The sequence below is a fragment of the Syzygium oleosum genome, unplaced genomic scaffold (assembly GCF_021117445.2).
Source record: "Syzygium oleosum isolate NSW1041296 unplaced genomic scaffold, Sole_v2.1 Sole_v2.11, whole genome shotgun sequence".
Classification (NCBI taxonomy): Eukaryota; Viridiplantae; Streptophyta; class Magnoliopsida; order Myrtales; family Myrtaceae; genus Syzygium; species Syzygium oleosum.
In genome coordinates this window covers 6,759,476-6,779,432 of record NW_026607495.1, presented here as the reverse complement: position 1 = coordinate 6,779,432, position 19,957 = coordinate 6,759,476, and the positions used below count along the sequence as shown (strand labels likewise).

General features: G+C 39.2%; 1 protein-coding gene and 1 pseudogene across 23 annotated transcripts in view; both read right to left on the bottom strand.

Annotated features, from left to right (window-relative positions):
* Nucleotides 1-10,324, bottom strand: part of LOC115687901 (anaphase-promoting complex subunit 4-like) — a 30,817-nt gene extending 20,493 nt beyond the window's left edge. For 6 of the 23 annotated variants that reach the window (XR_008817474.1, XR_008817476.1, XR_008817478.1 and 3 more), the window contains exon 1: nt 9,711-10,324. Coding sequence is in view for 1 of the 23 variants with exons in the window: in XM_056315930.1 (XP_056171905.1) it covers nt 9,711-9,744 (34 nt within the window). In the remaining 22 variants the exon portion in view is untranslated. Of the gene's footprint in view, nt 1-139; nt 231-862; nt 2,022-7,327; nt 7,669-8,015; nt 8,100-9,457; nt 9,683-9,710 lie in introns of those variants that run through there. The other 17 variants (XR_008817462.1, XR_008817467.1, XR_008817475.1 and 14 more) reach the window with 16 other exon arrangements.
* Nucleotides 10,325-13,207: 2,883 nt separating this feature from the next.
* LOC115687897 (anaphase-promoting complex subunit 4-like) lies at nt 13,208-18,522 on the bottom strand (annotated as a pseudogene).
* Nucleotides 18,523-19,957: the final 1,435 nt, after the last annotated feature.

Below are 19,957 nucleotides of genomic sequence, written 5' to 3'. Positions count from 1 at the left end.
GCAGCTTTTGAGCAATTCAGAATCTTTCCCAAGAGAGATCACAGAAGAACACATTCTGATGACAAGGGATTGTTGCAGGAAGAATTTCTAGTTGAGAAGTAGTGACGGTAATGTTAAAGTAATAACATAGAAAACTTACTTCAACATCATGCAGTAAAACCGTACCGTCTTCTAGTCCCAAGACAACAACTTTGCCATCAGGACGCCAGCATAATGATGTTATACATTACCTGGAGTACATTAGAGTAGTTAGGAGAATTCAGTATTGACGACATACAATGAAACGTGCAAAGAAAAGTGAGTTCATAAACAACAACAACAACAAAAAAATTAATAGACGAAGAGGAAAGATGGAGAACACACATAAACCAAGAAAATGATAATTAAAATTAGTAACAGGACAATATAACTGAGAGGGATATCGGTGGCTTGATATGGTGTTTCTTTGGGGTAGTAGGTCATCTAAAGCCAAGGAATCTTTATCTTTTTGGCAGCCTCCAATCCATTGTCTCAATCCAAAAACGAATCTTGTTGTTCAGCTTTGGAACCTCAAAGTGGTGTGGATCCATGAAAGCAAACTTCAGGCAAGGATCACGAGTGTACAAGTATCTACAACTTAGGATCTCAACAGAAACCATTCAAGGATTGGTCCAAGTACTATAGTGCACTCGACAACATGTTTTTCATATCCAGAAGACAATATGACAAGCAAAGCATTCAGATGTTTCTGGAGAAAAAATCTCCTCTCTAAATTTTTCCAGTGAGAATAGACAGCAAGAACTACCAAGGCTAGGCATCCTAATCCTAAGCTCTTACAAATTTGAATTACCAAAAGATTAAGTCATATAGGAACTTAACATACTTGGATGCAGCTCCCCTTACCCTCCTAGTCTCTTTGCTTTCTCCAATTACTCCCTCCGCTCCTCTCGACCAGACTGTCAGACAAGTACGCAGCATAGCTTGGGATATATCCTATTTAGAAGTTAAACTCCCGCCAGCAAACTTGATTAATCAAAATGATGTGACAAAATGCCCCTATGTAATGAGAAGATAAATTAAACTTCAAGTAGTACAAAATGTGAGAAACTTTCCGCCTATACTCTATATTTCAGTATCCACTGAATCTCTCCTTGTAGGGCACGGTCAGTCAGTAAAAGAATGCCCAATCAGTAAAAGAAGAGGAGCCAGCAGTAAAATTACGTTGAGAGAGTCACCATCAGAAATCTAAGAAGGTCTGTTTAGATGCCTGATGAACATTTAGATGGTATTCTGCAGGGGTTGAAACCTGCCAACTCCGAGTGGGCATCAAGCATTTCTGCATCTGACATATCTAATCTATCTAGCATAAATGACATCCCCTCCCATTCATGTTCTTTATTTTCATGGGCACTTCAACTGGTGTACCGAAAAGGGTAACAACTCCTCAGTTCTCTAGATTTCCACCCGCATCACCAATTCACCATCATTCACTCTTGGTTTCTGTGTAAAGAAACCAATTCCTTAGTTCGACGTTCACCTTCTCATTTAGACTTCCAAGCACTATATACCTCTGTATTCGTCCAATTCTCTATCGAACGCAATTCGAGCTAAGATTGGAAATTACAGTTGGTTCCTCCCGGGAAAAGGAACTGTAGGACATTTAGAAAAAGCGAAAGAAGCAAAACGAGATAAGGCCAATGACTCGAAGGAAATAAAAAAGAAGAAGACAACTTTCTCGAATCGAAGCAATTACTAGGAGAGATAGTCCGCAGCCTCTGCCAATTGAAGCGATGAAGCACCCCACCTTCCTTCGAGTCCTCCGTGTGACCATGGCCAGCAAATCCTTCTCCGGATTCCACTCAACTCGCGCCATCTTCACCTAACGCCCATCGGAAGAAATCGAGCGACAGCCTCACCAAACCGAATCGGAAGACAATCGAATCGACCTTGAAGCTGAAACGGAAGCACGCGCCGGCGACCCTTCTTCGTCGGTCCTCCATTGCTAGAAAGCTCCGCCTGCTGGAGCAAACCGCGAGGGAGTGTACAGAAGCGTCCGGAGGAAATGGGCCGGGCCGGACTTATAACTATATGGCCTTGTCCAACAACGCCCAAAGTGCCCCCCCTTCGGGCCCATGTAGGCTGCAAGAAGCGGTGTATTAATTATTGAAATGTATTTTGGAAAAGGCGATGTGATGTCAATCATGTCATCCTCATTCACTTTGAATAAGGAAAGCAGGTCGAGGAGTTTATCTAAATTGGCATCTTGCAAGAAACATGTTCACGGCCCGCTGAGAGTACATATAAAATAACTTAGTAACGCATGGAGTCGATATCTAGGTATTCTAATGTTAATGCTGTTAAATTTATCCAAAAGCTTCTTTAAGAAAGATTTTCCTATATTCAGTACATACTTACCTATAATTTTAATTGCATATTGTGGTTATAAATTAGATTTTCAAAGCTGACTAACGATGCATAACATTTATTGTACATCTTGACGTGTGTAGGAGATTATGATGGCCACGGGGGACAATCCATCAAACGCAGTGGAATGGGCAATGGCGGAGATGATAAATCAGCCCAAACTCTTAAGAAAGCTGAAGAAGAAATGTATTAGAGTCGTGGGAAAAAGAAGAGTCTGATATCCTCTGGCTCAACTACATTAAGGTATGCGCAAGGGAGCCCTTCAAGCTCCACCGGATCGTGCTCTTTGATGTCCCGCACATCACCCTATCGGATGCCGTCGTGGCCGGCTACTGCATCCCCAGGGGCAACCACATCCTTGCGAGCTGGATGGGTCTTGGTAGAAACCCTAAAGTGTGAGGATGAAACACACATAAAATGAGGGTTCCACATATTTTACCAAGCTCACTCTCCCTCCTTCCCTCTTTTTTTTTTTTTTTCGAATTAGTGTTATTTTTTTGCTGACGTGGCATGTAAATTAGCACCACCTGGCAAATTTTTGCCATGTAAGCATTGCGATGTCAGCAGACTGATAGAGTGCTTCCGAACATGCAAATTACATGACTTGATAGGGAGTAAGAAAATGTTCAAGAACCTAACTTTCAATATTTAGCAAGAGCTAGTTATTTAAAAAATGTACTTAATCATTTGTTCTCTATCATCCCATCCTGGTGCCCTCGTGTTTCTTCCCCTTGCAGATCTATCACAACATGACACAACTTTAATAGTTGTGGAAAACCAGCCTTGTTCGCGGAAGTCCCTTCTAACATCAATTTTGTGGGAAAATTGTTCAATTAGTCCCAAACTTATTGCAGAGATGTCATTTAGTTCTTTACTTTTTAATTTTGCCAATTTAGTCATAAACCTTTGTGCATAATTCTAATGTAATCATTGTAACTAATTTTCGTCGAAAATCACTGACGTGACAGTGTGCCATGTGAGACTGAGTTCTCACAGCAGCGATTTTTAGAGAAAATTGGTGAGAAGGAATATATGGGAATAACTCCTTAAAAGATGATTGGGGGTAGTATGTGTAATTTAGCATTCGTTTTGAGTCAAAACCCTAATTTTCCAATTCACGCCCCTTATACCTCTCGACTCTCACTTAGTCTCACACCTCTCACTTCTCACACTTAGGTAGCGAATGATAACCATTCTGTTCCGGAATGAGTTCCTGAACCAGAAATAGATTTTTCTATTTCTGGTTCCTGGATGAGTTTCTGAGAAAAGAAATCCGTTTGATAACAACAAAAAATTTCTATTTCTGGAACAGAAACCCGTTTGATAACAGCACAAAATTTCTATTTCCTGAAATAAAAACCTGTTTGATAAACAACAGAAAATTCTATTTCCAGGAACAAAAATCCATTTTTTTTAAAATGGAATAAAAATAATAAAAAATCCGAAAAATTCATAAAAATCTTTAAAAAAATTCAGAAAATCCCAAAAAATTGAAAAATTCCAGAAAAAATCATCAAAATGTCGAGAAAATAAAAAAATTTAGATTTCGGGAAAATAGGAAATTTGTTGAATTTTTTCAAAAAAAATCAAGAAATCAAAAATTTCAAAACTTCACAGAATTTCTTAGAATACCTGTGGCCACCCACTTTTAGTGAAATTTAAATTTTTTAGGTGCCCAAAAAAAATCAAAAAATCAAAAATTTCAAAACTTCACAGAATAGTTTAGAATACATGTGGCCACCCACTTTGAGTGAAATTTAAATTTTTTAAGGTGCCCAAAAAAATTCGAAAACTCAAAAATTTCAAAACTTTACATAATGTCTTAGAATACCTGTGGCCACCCACTTTGAGTGAAATTTTAATTTTTGGAGGTGAAAAAAAAGTAAAAAATCAAAAATTTCAAAACTTCACAAAATGACTTAGAATACATGTGGCCATCCACTTTGAGTGAAATTTAAATTTTTTTAGGTGAAAAAAAACATAAAAAATCAAAAATTTCAAAACTTCACAGAATGACTTACAATACCTCTAGCCACCCACTTTGAGTAAAATTTAATTTTTTTTAGATGCCCAAATGGTATTTTTTATTTTTTTTGGTTCCTAAAGAAAATTAAATTTCACTCAAAGTGGATGGCCACATGTATTCTAAGCCACTCTGATGAAGTTTTGAAAATTTTTCTTTTTTGCTTATTTTTATTTTTTTTCGACACCTAAAAAAAATTAAATTTCACTCAAAGTGAGTGGCCACAAGTATTCTAAGCAATTATGTGAAGTTTTTTATTTTTTTCGGCACCTAAAAAAATTTAAATTTCGCTTAAAGTGGATAGCCATAGGTATTCTAAGCCATTTTGTGAAGTTTTGAAATTTTTTCTTTTTTTCTTTTTATATATTTTTTTCGGCACCTAAAAAAATAAAATTTCGCTCAAAGTGGGTGGCCATAGGAATTTTAAGCCATTCTGTAAAGTTTTGAAATTTTTACTTTTTTGCTTATTTTTATTTTTTTTGGCATATAAAAAATTTAAATTTCACTTCAAAGTGGGTGGCCACGATATTTTAATTTATTCTGTGAAGTTTTGAAATTTTTTATTTTTTTTATTTTTTTCGGCACCTAAAAAAATTTAAATTTCACTCAAAGTGGATGGCCACAAGTATTCTAAGCCATTCTGTGAAGTTTTGAAATTTTTGATTTTTTGCTTTTTTTTATTTTTTTCGGCACCTAAAAAAATAAAATTTCGCTCAAATCGGTGGCGGGTATTCTAAGATATTCTGTGAAGTTTTTAAATTTTAGAATTTTTTTGGCAACTAAAAAAATTAAATTTTGCTCAAAGTGGGTGGCCATAGGTTTTCTAAGCCATTTTGTGAAATTTTGAAATTTTTTATTTTTATTTATTTATATTTATTTTTTTCGGTACCTAAAAAAATTTAAATTTCACTGAAAGTGGGTAGCCACAGATTCTAAACCATTCTGTTAAGTTTTGAAATTTTTGATTTTTTGCTTTTTTTTTCTCACCTCAAAGATCGTGACTTCCATATGAATATGTGTGTTGAAGAAAATGAATTCCTCAGAAATGGTTCTCACTTTTGTTCCAGAAATGAAAAACCAACTTTTTTTTTGTTCTCATTTCTGGTTTCAGAATCAGTTTTGGAAGCAAACTTGTCCCGGAAATAGAAAAATGAAATTGCGTTACCAAACGGGTTTCTGGTCCAAAACTGATTCTGGGAACAAAAAACCAGTTCTTGACAGAACCAGAATGGTTTTCATGCAGCACCTTAGTCTCACACAGTCACGCGGAGCCGCCTCCCTCCCTCTAGCTTGAAGCCATCTCAAGTCTCAACTCTTGCCTCCCTTTCTTGCTCTCGTCTCTCAGCTCACGGACTCTCTCGCCTAATGTCAATACCCATCAACCAGGCTGCAATACCCTCTGTAAGACACGAACCAATTTTGAATAGAACAATCAGTTCGCCTTCCAAAATCCTCACGTCTCACAAAAAAGTTCAACTCAGCTTCAATCGAGGATGTGGCTTCAATTACCAGCTGCCTCATCATACCAAACGACCCTCTCAAATGCAACGACAGCAGAAGAGGACTCGAAATCTTCAATGGGAAACCCTCATCGAGTGCATACCAAATGCAGCGATCGACCACAATTTCCCTCAAACTGCTCGAACATAGCTCGACGTTTTGCTTCAAACCGCGGCATTCCTCCAACCTAATGCACTCAAGAACAGGACTGCCCTTCAAAATTTCGTGCGTCACCTTATCTGTGATCTCCGAGCCGCAAATAGACAGGGGCTTGAGATTACTCCAAGCGACACTCCTACTAAATGGGAAGCTAAGGAGCCTCAAATGCAGGTTCACCAACATAGCCAGGGGACTGAGCTCAGGCTCGCAATAGTCGAGAAAATCGATGTCGATGTGGAACTTCCTCACCTTAGGCGACGCGTAGAGGATCAAGAGGCTGTCCACGAACGGGGAGTCGTGCCAGGGGAAGAAGAAGATGAGGTCCGGGGCGGCGGTCCAGACGGATTGCCACCGTGTCGACAAGACGCAGGTTCAGGCAATGTGTGTGACGTCGAGGAAGGAGAAGATGTGGTGGATCACCGAGTCAGGCAAGATGCTGATGTGATCAGCATCGTCGCCTAGGGTTTTGCACTGATGAGAGGAGGGTGACGATGAGGTCTGCGATCGCTTCTTCGCCATGTGGGGTCGACGATTGCATGGGAAGGAGAGCCTCCAGTTTTAGGATTCTTTACGCTCGACTGGAGTTTTGGCTTCCGGTCGTGCAACACGTGTCGCTCGATGGAGGGACGACCATTTTCCCTGTTCATGAGCAAGTATGACATCTCATGAGCTTAAAGATTAAAATAAGTCAAAGACGTGTTAGGAGAAGTCATGGTCCTTGCAAAAGTTAGAAGGTTCGGATTTTAAGGAGGCGAATTTTCTTAATTCGGGTGGAACAGATTGATTCGTCCTCCGTATTGAAAAACTGGAGCTGTTCATAATATTTTGAAAGTGGACAAATATCCAACCAAAACAAATAAAAGAAGTGGATAAATCAAAATTTTAAATCTTCTAATAGTTGCACACCCACATGCATACACGCTCACAGAACACTTTCCCCAACCGATGGTTTTATAGGCTCTCTCAATCTCCTAAAACACGGCAGAAACTCGAGTCTAAAACAAAAGCAGAAAGTCTGGACAGCAGGTTAACCCAGAAAGACACCAAATTCTCCTTTAGGTGCTTCAACTGCAGTATAGGTAGAAGGAGCACTCAGGGCAAACAACAAAAGCTACGGATAATTGTGCTGCATGAAAGTTGGAGGTGTAATCTCTGAAGTGACCAATAGAAAGTGAAATCTAGAACTTTGACAAGAATTAACTTCACCCAGTATAGTTGTTTACTTAACCAGCCCATTACTTCCAGGCAATACTGATTTCTGCCATTAGATCCATTTATTAAGAAAGACTGCTGTATGGAAGCAAGAAAGGAAAGAAGTACTCATTGACTGAATCTGATAGACTATACTGCTATATATTTGATCTGAACATACAGGAGGCTTACAACAAAACCCCAACTCTCTCAACTGCAAAGGATATTGAAAAATTGCTTTGAAGAATTTGAGAGCTCTACAAATGAATCTGACCATCGTCAGTTAAATCAGTTTCTCTGGGTACTAGTCCAGGCATGCGAGGAACTCTTGGAGCTGGAGGGAAATAACGAGTAGTGCGATCTTCAAATGCCAAAGAGTTGCCAGAAGTGTCCTATGAAAAAATGAATAATTATCTTTCCAATTGGAAAAAAAAGAAGAAAAAACATAACAAGAGATTAAAGTTCAGGAGTCAACAATCAGCAAATCAACAACTCACGGCTGACACCAAACATAACTTTTTCAAAAAAACCTTCCATATACCCATATTGAAGCTGTTGGACCGTGAAATAAGATTCTAATTTTGAAAAAAGAAATATTTAAGTAAACCAGACTAACATAACTACTTAACTGCAAACAAAGCATTAGATATAACATGAAAGGTATGAACAATAAAATATTGTCTGTTAAGAATCAAGATCGAGAAGTTATATTAACTTTTTCAACTTGAAAGATGCATACTCTATTCACTTGGGCATCCTCCTCCCAATTGAGACACACCACAGCTGCCGCATGGGACTACAAGCTTCTTAACAGTTTTCCATTCTGCTTAATATTTATACCGTGTTAAAAATAAATATACCACAGTATGTATAACTGCTGCAAGCACTGGCATATAAAAAGCAGCACACCACATATCCACGGTTCCATAACGACAGCTAGATTGGTCAGATAACTTTCACATGTAAAAATAAGCTCTTTAGAGCAAAACTTAATCCATGAAGTGGACAACAATTAGTAAATTTGTAGAAATCGCAAAGAAACTTTATTGCAGCAGCATCAACCAAGTTCTGAGCAATTGTACCACTGACCAAACATTTATAGCTTAATGACATAACCGGTTATCTACGAACTTTTCCCCCACAAGCATAATTGAGGCACATACAAATTCTCTCATTTAGGAGTCACCCAAATTATTACCTTCCTAATTTGACTGAACTGGACAATTGGACATATGTAACTTTTAATAATGGAAAGAAACTATTAATTTGATGAAAATGAGCATGTCATGGATGACTGCTTCTATATGACACCATCCACTTAGACCGTAGATCCTCACAATGAGCTCAACACCAGTAAACACTACTTTAAGTCGTCATTGACATTTGAAACATTTTAGATCATCGATGACAACATCTGCAACAAGGTGACAATTATTTGTCCTACATGAGAATGAAATTGAGCACATCAATCAAATTCAAGTCTGATGACATTGAGATGGCATTCTGCAGGGGTTATCAAACCAGAAATAATATTACATCGTGAGAGTCACCAACAGAAATCGAAGGAAAACTATATAGATGCCTGACGACATTGTGATGGTATTCTGCAGGGGTCAAACCAGCCCACTCCATGTGGGCAGCAACCATTTCTGCATCTGACATAGCTAGTCTATCCATCATAAATGACATCCCCTCCAATTTGAGTTCTATATCTTCATGGACAATTTAACTGGTGTACCGAAAAGGGCAACAAGATGGCAATACAGGAGTATGGTACACTTGCGGTTGGTCCAGATGACTACCAGTAAGGTTATGGAAATCTCCTAAGGCACCAATCTCGTCTAGAAGTTGATAGGAATCTATCGCGCCTGTAAATAAACATCCCTTCATTCAATTAATATCAGCTTGGGATTCGTTAATTGCAACTATGTCATATCCAAATTTTCACTCTCATTTCCATATCATTCACTCTTCATTTGTGTGTAAAACACCAACTTCTCAGTTCAACGTCGTGTTCTCAATCAAACTTTCGAGCACTGTACCTCTCTATATTCACCAACTCTCCATCAAACGCAATTTGAGCTAGATTGGCAATTGAAGTGGTTTATTTGGGGAAAAGGAGCGTAACACATTTAGGAAAAGCAAAAGGAGATAAGGCCAATGACTCAAAGGGGCACGCACCAAGCCATCGCTGAAGACACCCACAAATTACCGGGAGAGATGGTCCACAGCCTCCTGCCAATCGAAGCGACGACGCACCCCCCACCTTCCTTGGAGTCCCTCCGTGAGACCATGGCCAGCAAATCCTTCTCCGGATTCCACTCACGACATCTTCACCCGCCCGCCAACCGGAAGAAATCGAGCAACAGCCTCACCAAAACCGAATCGGAAAACAATCGAATCGACCTTGAAGCTGAAACGGAAGCACCCCCACCTTCCTTCTGAGTCCTCCGTGCGACCGTGGCCATCAAATCCTTCGCCGGATTCCGCTCACGCCATCTTCACCCGCCCGCCGCCAACCGGAAGAAATCGAGCAAAAACCTCACCAAAACCGAGTTGGAACACAATCGAATCGACCCGGCCATCAGGAAGAAAGCGGGGTTTGTCGAACTTGAAGCTGAAACGGAAGCACACGCCGGCGACCCTTCTTCGTCGGTCTCCATCGCTAGAAAGCTCCGCCAAGCAGCCGGAAACAGCAGCCACCATCTCTCGTGAAAAAGCGCACAGCTTTCTCAAGCTCCCAACAAGTGTACTGTTATCTTCTCTTAAGAAGTAAGGACATGTTTCGTTTCGCATTGGAATATGAATCTTTTGAATTAATAATAGGTTAAATCTTATAATCACCACCAAATGCGGAAAGGCGAACGCTGACTCTATTCCTCTTTCCATTTCGTTCATTTCTCCGTTTCGTTTCTAACTTCGTACCTTCCGTTTCCCCGTACCAAAATGGATCGTGAATTCTTTTGGAACGTGCGTGATCGTCTGCCGATCGGTTCCGAAAGCACCGGACTTTGTTATAATCTTCGTTATTCCAATGGAAGAAAGTTCCGATCGATGGTTAGTAATCTTCGGAAAGTACCCAATAGTTTGTTCCTTGAAATTCGTTACGAGGACGATGGTGATCAGGAAGTTTCTTTTTACCCTTGATTTTCCTATTTGCTTTTTAGTTTTTACAAACTTCTTTTTTGTTGCGAACGAGAATTTTGATCCGGTGGATTCTGCTATAGACAAAAACAATGCACTTTTGTACGCTAACATGCGTCGTTGCTGATTAAAAATGAAAAGAGGAAAATCTATAAGTTGAGCGCGGATCGAGTGGTCTAGCCATTCGTGTGTCGATCTTCGGATTGCATATAGCCCGCATATGTACACTTGTGTGTTGAAATCACACGAGTTGTGCGACGGATCAAATTGCTATATCTTTATCTATCAGTTGAAAAGATAAAGCTGAAATCACTTCCAAAGTAGTGATATGTATTGAATTGCCAACTGAAATCCTTCTCAGAAAGCGAACAATTTGGAAAATATTTTTGAAAAAATAATCGCTCGTACGGTTGCAAAATATATGAGAACACAAGAAATTCTCATCATGCATGAAAATATCTAGACATAAATTATTATCGATGATGAGACGTATTTCATTGATCAATTATTTCAAGCAATACAAGCAATCACCTTTATAAATATATTTTCCAAGTCATTCATTCTTCGCGGAACAAAAGGAGCCTTAATTCGTGTCAATCTACAAATAATGTCATACGGCATGATGTTCAGGTTTGTCTAATAAACGATATCGTTTAATTCGGGTCCATATGTTCAACGGTAATCCAGTTGCGCACCCTAACAAAGCCCTCCTCCTCCGCTTGTCAAACATCGTAAAGGCCCGCCACGTCAGACTCATGGGACATCACATTGCTGCTCATGTGGTGGTGGATTAGTTATTGAAATGTAATTTGGAAAAAAAGCAATGTGATCATCCTCATTTACTTTTGAATTAAAAAAAAACATATGCTAACGAATTATTCAAAATCGGCATCTTACAAGAGTAAACATTCACGCATGCTTAAATGTCGAGACGACGGGCCAAAGCTCAAACTCGACCGAGCCATTTGCTGTCACCACCCAAGCTCGAAACACTCAGCCGAATAAAAATACTCGACCATGTCGTTTGCCATCACCACCCGAAATCCACCCCCTTACCGCATGCCATTTTTTTTTTCTTATTTTCCAATTTGTGATGATTTATTATCGAACTCGAACGTGCGGAATTATTCCCTAGTCGAGCGGCGAACGCTCTCCGTGTCCATGCCTACTGAGCCGGATATGGACTGACCCTACACCAGCTGCTTTTTCTTTGGTCTTTTGGTAAGTTATTCTGAGGCACAATGTACATTTGCACCGGTCGACATCGGGCAGAGTCGCAAACAATGTAAACCAGATTCCGGTGTAATAAAATTTAGGATGAACTTCCTCAAACTACGAATGGGCTAAATTTGAAATAAAAAACAATTTGCTCGCCTGAAAGCACCAATTACCAATCAAAAGCTTGGTTGCATTCTGAGGCCTCTGGCGCAGTCCCTCAACCAGGCTGCAATACCCTCTGCAAGCCTCGAACCAATTTCGAACAGAACAATCAATTTGCCTTCCAAAATCCTCACGTCTCAAAAAAAAAAGAAAAAGAGTAGTTCGACTCAGCTTTAATCAAGGATGAGGCTTCAATTACCAGCTGCCTCATCATACCAAACGACCCACTCAAATGCAACGACAGCAAAAAGAGGACTCGAAATCTCCAATGGGAAACCCTCATCAAGTGCATACCAAACGCAGAAAGCGATCACAATTTCCCTCAAAGTTCTCCAACAAAGCTTGATGTTTTGCTTCAAACCGCGGCATTCTTCCAACACCCTTCAAGGTCTCGTGCATCACCTCATCGGTGACCTTCGAGCAGCAGATGGACAGGGACTTAAGATTACTCCGAGCGATACTCCCACTACACGAGAAGCTAAAGGGCCTTAAATGCAGATTTACCAACGAAGAGCATCCGTAAAGGAGCAGCGGAACCGCGCTCGCACGGCCTCGTATCCACGTTGACAGAAAGATCCTCAGGGAAGGCGGTGGACAGCAAAATGAAGCCACGGACTGAGAATAGGCATCCAATAGTCGAGAAATTCAATGTCGATGCAGAACTTCCAGACACTAGGCGATGCGTACAGAGGATCAAGACGCTGTCCACGAACGGGGTGTCGTGCCAAGGGAAGGGAGAAGACGAGGTCATGGACACGTGTCACTCGCTGGAGAGACAACCTGCAATTTTCCCGCGCATTTTGAAAGCGAGTGGCAACCTTACGTTGTTGGATCACAAGTTCGAATCCTCGTACGTATTCATGAGGCGACGATGATAAGAGGGCTTGCTCATGTTGAAATACCATGTTGAAATACCGAGTAAATTCATTGAAGACGTGAAGATTTGAGAGGGCAATGAATAAAGGAGGATTTAATTTTAGAGTAAATTCAGCTAAAGTTCACAAAAAGCTATCATCACGATAAATAATAAAAATAAGAAGAGAAGTGTCACATATGCACATGTTACATTCACACATTCTTTCTCCTCGAGATTGGCAATAATTTGAAGAGAAAGAGTAACGCAATGAAGCAATTTTAGATTCTTGAATGTTTATACATCGTTAAGTTAAAAAGACTACATGATACTCTTTATTGAGGATTGCAAATCCATTAACGATATTGTAGACATAATCTCAAGATCTTAAACCAACCATTTATTTGAGGATTCCAAATCTCTGAGATTAGAATATAGCATATATTCTTTACTACCACATTGAAATCATATATATATTTGGCTAGTCATGTTCCACACAAGAATGTATTATGCACATAGGATGGGATGCATCACTTGACAATGACACGTGAAGGAGCGAGTCAATCTCGGGTGAGAGATTTCAACATTCAAATGAAAAGTTTGTTAGTCGAGTACACTGCGTGAATCATTTACCATTCAACCCAAAGTATAAATAATCCAAACCAAACATTTGGTTCTCTTACAAATGAAAACAATAAACATATACAGATGGAGCAAAAGCTGGGCACTATCGAGTAGGTCTCAGAGCTTGCAGCAATACCACGAAGACAGTTTCCACCGGATAGAAGCCATGACTCAGCATCTTTCGGTCAATTCTATCTAACTCGATAGATAAATAGTTACCTTGTACTCCATCTTCCTCTTCGACAAATGTCTGCCTAGCAGAAAAGGCACATGGCAGGTATAAATTAAGACTCTCCAAGAAGGGTGGAGTGGAAGCGCTTCAGTCAGAAAGCCCACATGCATTGCTTCTCACACTGATGTCTGCAGCTTCAAGTCTTAAGAGGTTCACCCACTGGAACGACACGGGCATAACCACCACAAATTCTTGAACAAACCGTCATTCTGAATCAGAAATTTCATCTTCATCCTCGTCCAGTATGTAGACCAGGGCCTGCATTCTTGCAGCTAAAACACAAGCCACACCTTTACTTGCTGTTGCCAAAAAAACATCAACTTGATTTCAGTCTGTTGTTCCTTGAATATATGGCCATAGCTAACGTGATGTTTAGATACCTTTGCTGGGTAAAAGAAAAAGTACAACACATGCATTATGCTAAAACACAGGCGGGAAGCAAACCTTGTGTGCCTAAAGAGGCTACGGCATGCATGTAAACTATGAATACTCTACACTATCTTGATCTATCATCATGAAATTGTACACAGTGGTTCTCAGTCAGTAACTCAGACTGCAATGCAACTACCATAAGAGGATTATTTTTCTTTTTGTATTTGTCTGGCGACTATAGATTCATCCTTTCCGCACTTTTTTCTCTCAATTGATTTAAAATTTGGGGGAAAAACTAGTACTTCAGTATTTTACCTCTTAGACTGAAAAAATGTTCTTCTTTGGAGCATACTTTTGTACAACTTCAATCTGTAGGAACAAACATGAAGTGGTCCCTTAAGGAGGCACAATGTACCTATGCCAGTCACATTTAAACTTAAGAGTAGGTTCTAAGTGGAAATGTAGTAAGGAGCATAGACAGGATTAATTCAGTTCCACCACCCAGCCAACTAGATAAATTTGTTACTGACACTGGCAAGTTTATCAAACATTGATGCACAAAGGAAAGAGCATGGGCAACAATAAGTTTCCAGACATCCAAAACTGCAAATGGACATGGTAAGAAGCTCAAAGAAAAAAATTTCAGAACTACACAATTGATGGCATGGCAATGAATTGATCCTTAGCTCGATAGTATGACAGTGTCAAAATGTTCTTACCACTAACTGACAAGGGAGGAACTACAGTATGGGGAATGCCGCGAAGCTTCTCATTCTCCATCTCCAGGTGCAAGATAGGGTCCTAGATGTGTAGTTTCACTGGGTTACTGTTTCAAAAGTGAGAATAATATAACCAAGCAAAAATGTCCTCACAAACTAGAAGCAAAAAGGGCACTACTAACCCATTATGGCCATCAAATACACATTTCTTAACCTACACAAAGTACAAGGCTCCAGCTGTCAAGATATGTTGGAACTTTTGCAGCTACGGTAAGGCAGAAAGTAAAACATCGTTTTGAAATCGCAAGCATGCATTGGCATGTATATGCATTATGCACATAGGAGGAAAAACTAAGCTGCTGGTACTCATGCTGATGAGGAGAGCAGAAAAATAATAAATAGGAACAATAAAAGAACAAACGTTTTCCTTACCAAAAAAAAAAAAAAGAACAAACGTTTTTAAAACCGGACCAGTGGTTCAGCCAGTCAAACAGGTAGAACCGTGCTCTACCGGTTTGACCGATTGAACCGATTGCATGTGATGTCATCTGATAGAATACTCTGCATATATTAGATAGCACACATTCAGAACAAAAGAAGCCCAGTAAGTCGGCAGACACCGTAGCATCTAAACAGATTACACACGCTTGATGTCAACTTAATAGCATCCTGTTCAATTTTCTAGTATATTAGGCCAATACGGTCAATAAATAAATTATCCACCACAAATTGAAGAAAGAAGAACTGGTCCAGACTAGTTGACAGATTTGCTGGGTACCAGTTGACAGGTACACCTGGTTACCGGTTGAACAGGGTCAATAGCACCAGTTCTTGACCAATACCATTTCTGCTGGGAAACCAGACTTGACAGGTCTGGTTCCCGGTCCAACCAGAGCCACTTCTTAAACTCTGAAAAGAACAGGAGTCGACAGAACAGCACAATATGCTAGTTTTTTCCTCTTGTGATCAATGTCTTAAATAGTGAATTGACATGATCGGAATAGAACTCGGGATATTATGAGTAAGAAATCAATATGCAAGCTCCGGATCCACGAGTTACCTTCAATTGGTACAACTCCCAGTTATTTGCGCAAGCGGTTCCTGCAATATGCACAAATGCGAGGTCACTGCCCGCAAGATTGTCATCACGGTATCTCCCAAGTTTTCACGAGTATCATTCATCTTATTTAGCAACATAACAATTTGATGTTCCTGTTTCCAAAAGAATATCTTAGCCACATTTGCAAATTTGGGCTTTAAAATATGATATTCCAAGCTTTTACCTTATATAGAGGCAAATCTACACAACAGTGACCAGGAGGGATGCACAACAAGATCCTTCCAAAGGTCTTCCCTGCTTCACATTGCTTAAATCATTGGTAAGTCCTCACACTACTGATATACAATTTGTTACGTCAAAAAAAGACTTGTCAGGTATTTGGAAGGAAATATGATCCGAAGCAAATTCAGAGTCATCCTGCAGAGCCATACAGAGAAGTGATTAGCATGAAAAAGTAGTTGTACTCTGCACATGTGGATCTCTAGATAATATTTGTATTTTCAGATTAAAGGTATATACCCCATAGAAGGACAGTGAATTGGGAACGTATCTGGTGGATGATGAAACTGACGGAAGAGGGAATAGTGGCAATGAATTCTTACAAAGTATCTTTTTTGAAATAGAAGAGAAAGGCATCTGGGAAGCTTCCTTGAAACTGTGATGATAAAATTAGATTCGAATCAGGAAACATGAGATGCAGTATTTCCATACACACGGATCATAAGCTAAACAGAGAGCCCAATCTGATAAGATCACCCAACTAAAGCTTCCATGTACATTGTCAAGTAATCAAACCTGAGATTAAATACGAAAAACTAGATTATTAGACAGAGGGTAAGTGAAAAACCATTGTTGAGGACAACCTCCAGAAGACAACCCCTAACACCCAATGGTTTCCTTTTCTTTCTCTCCTTCTCTCATTACAGTCTCAAGGTTCTGGTCACTCAGGCAAAGAAATATAGGTACAACTCGATGGTAAGAGGCATATGTATAGAAATATCCACAGACAAACCCCATTAACAGAAGTCCTGAATCAGCCAAACGAGAAATGACTATTTCAGCTCAAATTATTGATGAGTTGGGTAAAACCAAAAGCACAAGCTTTTTTTTTTAAAGGATTGCAATGTTTATAGAAACCAATTTTGAGCCCAGGTAATCATACTCAAATTCCTATTATGCATACAAAGAGGTCCATAATTTCACATTTGGTACACATATTGGCAATGAGGACCAGACTTGAAGGAGGGAAAAAGCAGTCACTTCAAACAATAGATAACAATAATGATTTATCACATAGTTACCACTGAGGCATGGGTAAGAACAATTATGAATGGAAAAAGTAGATTAGCATTAATGTGAAGAACATACGATGAAAGAGCAATAAGCAAGACATTCAAGTAAGAACTTCTATACACGAACAAGATTCTATTACATTTCAGCTTTCTAATTCTTTTGCTAATACCTGCATTCCAGCTGTTGAAATTCCTTCGCAAGTGTCCTTTGCAAATATCCGGTGCCCAAAATCATCCAAACTGCAGTAATTCTCTGACTCTCTGCATTGTTTCTCTGAGACAATAATGAGGGTAAGACATCTTACTAACCTGACAAGATATATCACGGCAGAAAAGTGCAAGGAATTGCATTTGATCTTTTGGAATGTGAGACCTTCTAATCCAATGAGAAACGACAATCAACCCGTCAATTTCAATCCTTCTTATCACGTGGTTACTTAAAATAGTGCTGGACCAACAATAACCACAGTTGTAGCCCAGCAAACCACCCTAACTCGAGTCAACTTCATCTAGTGGAAGAGCAGTGCTCTTAAGTATTTCCTGTTCCAGTCATGAAACAGAATTGGGAGAACCTGTAGGTATTATTGCGGGAAAGATCCTAGCTTTAGGGCTTTGGCGGGTGTCCGTTAATTCATATCCTCAGTTTTGGCAACTAATTTGGTCACATTGCCTTAAAGCATGAGTCAGCTGCTAAAGCACATGAAAATAATACTAGGCTTGACAATGTATCATCCCGACATTTAAAGTTGACCAATTTGCATTACAGCCTATATTCTAATTCTATGCTATATAAATGGATTGCACAACCTTGCAAAGGCCAACAAAATTAGCCGCTACAGTACATGAAGGCAATACTAAGCTGACCACACCTCGCAGTATCCAAGCCATTGTCTCACCAAATTTCAGGTACAAAGGATGAAAAGATGACCCACCACCCTTGGAATTATAAGGTCATCTTATGTCCAATTATGAATTCAGTCTCACTTCATGTCTCCCGATGATACATATGATTCTATAACTAGGGCTAGGCAAACCTTTTCTTATTCGCTGAATGAAATTCATTAAGAAACCAAGGCGGAGCAAAACTCACAGATAATTCACAAGAGAAAAAATTTATAATTCAATGGTTAGCATTTTATCAACAATAACGACATGTCACAACTCAGCCCAAGTAAAAGTACATGTGAACTGAAATGACTGGAAATAGTTTTAACTTGCAAGATATAAATACACACTACACAAGGAATTTCTACTGGAAGCTTTTTATACATGGTGATGCCAAACATTCCACTCGGTACCTCCATTAGGTATGAACAGCCAACAACTAAAGATTCTGGGGTTCCAGGTACCATATTGTAAAGGATGTATACTTAGGAACTAGAACAAGTTAGAGAAAATCACTCACGAATTAATGTCAATTTCTTCATCAGCCACAGATAGATCCAGAAGCTGCATAACAGGACCTTGATCATATAGAAACTTCAAGAACACAACAACAAGTTCACTGTCGAAATTCACAAGAGTATATAGGAATTCACCATAAGGAAGGACCCTGATTGACAAAAGTTAGACAAACCTATTGTATGCTAAAAGTTGATCACTTGGCTCTGACATCAGTCGCTTTATACGTTTCAGAAGCCAGCTGAAGAAATTTGCAAACTGAAAGAGAGACGAAAGCAAAAGCTTCAGCAGCATGCACACTATTAACCAATACAAAATGCTTTTGACCCCTAAGGCAAATACCACAAGCTTGCCACAGGCTCGAGAATTCCATAGGATCCTACCAATATTCTGACCTTGCTCTAGATCTGAGTGTTTACACTACAATTATTTTCATTTTGAAACAAGTAAGATTGCATTTCTTCAGGGTAGCATGTGAGAATTGAAAATGTACAAACAAACCTTAAGTTGTGCGAGGCATGGGAAGCAAAGATACAAAAAATTCATGCAATTTCTCTTTTTTGCTCCTTCAAAAGCATGACAATATTAACAAAATAACAATGTGTTATTGTCAGTATTCCGTAATGACCTTAATAGGTACTAAATGGACCTTTGTTCAACAAGTTCAAGTCATGTGTAAAGGCAAGTATTCCATAACGACCTTAACAGGTACTAAATGGACCTTTATTGAACAGGTTTAAGTCATGTGTAAAGGCCCCCCATCTAACAATGACTCTTTTACAGTATCGATAACAAGCTCATTTTTCAAATAATTAAATGCTATTTGACTTACATTTATATGTTATTCTGAGCACCCAATATCGTGTCTTATCCACAAATAGTTCAACTTCACGTCTAAAATTTAGGAATTTAGTGTCAGTAAAGATATGATACCACACATGATGAGAGACAGGCAAGATATTACAATAGTTGCAAACATAAAATATCAAGAAAGGTAGAGAAATCATACGAAAGATTTTAACAGGCATACCGGCTGCGCAACAGATGAGAGCACCCTTATGAATCACTCAACCTGTACATGCAGCATTCCAGCCTTTTCTACTGCATAATCCACAAATGTCTCATCGAAACCAATACCTAGATAACGAGAACGCCATCTTGAAAGACTCGTGAGCTCACCCATTCGAAAGCCAATAATGTCTACAGCAGGCTGCTAAGTAAATAACAATACTTCAATTACTTAACCCCATAAGTCAAATATCATCTCTTATTAAGGAAACTGACACATACTCATGAGGGATAAAAATAGCATTGAACACATAAGTCGCATGGTGGTACCATCAAAGCTAAAAGTTTACAAAAAAAAATGTTTTAGACAGTAAATGGTCATTACAAGCCATCTTCATCATCATCAACCACAGAAGCCTTTGATCAAATTAACATAGTGAATTCAACTCAAGTTGCTTGCTTTTGTGGGACATAGTATGATTCTTTTCGTTATCATTATGTGCTATTCATGCATTAGAATTAATGCAAGACAGTTTAAAATGGCATATAGGATACCGAAAAGTTTCCTCAGGAAACTTATGGAATTGCTTCCTCTG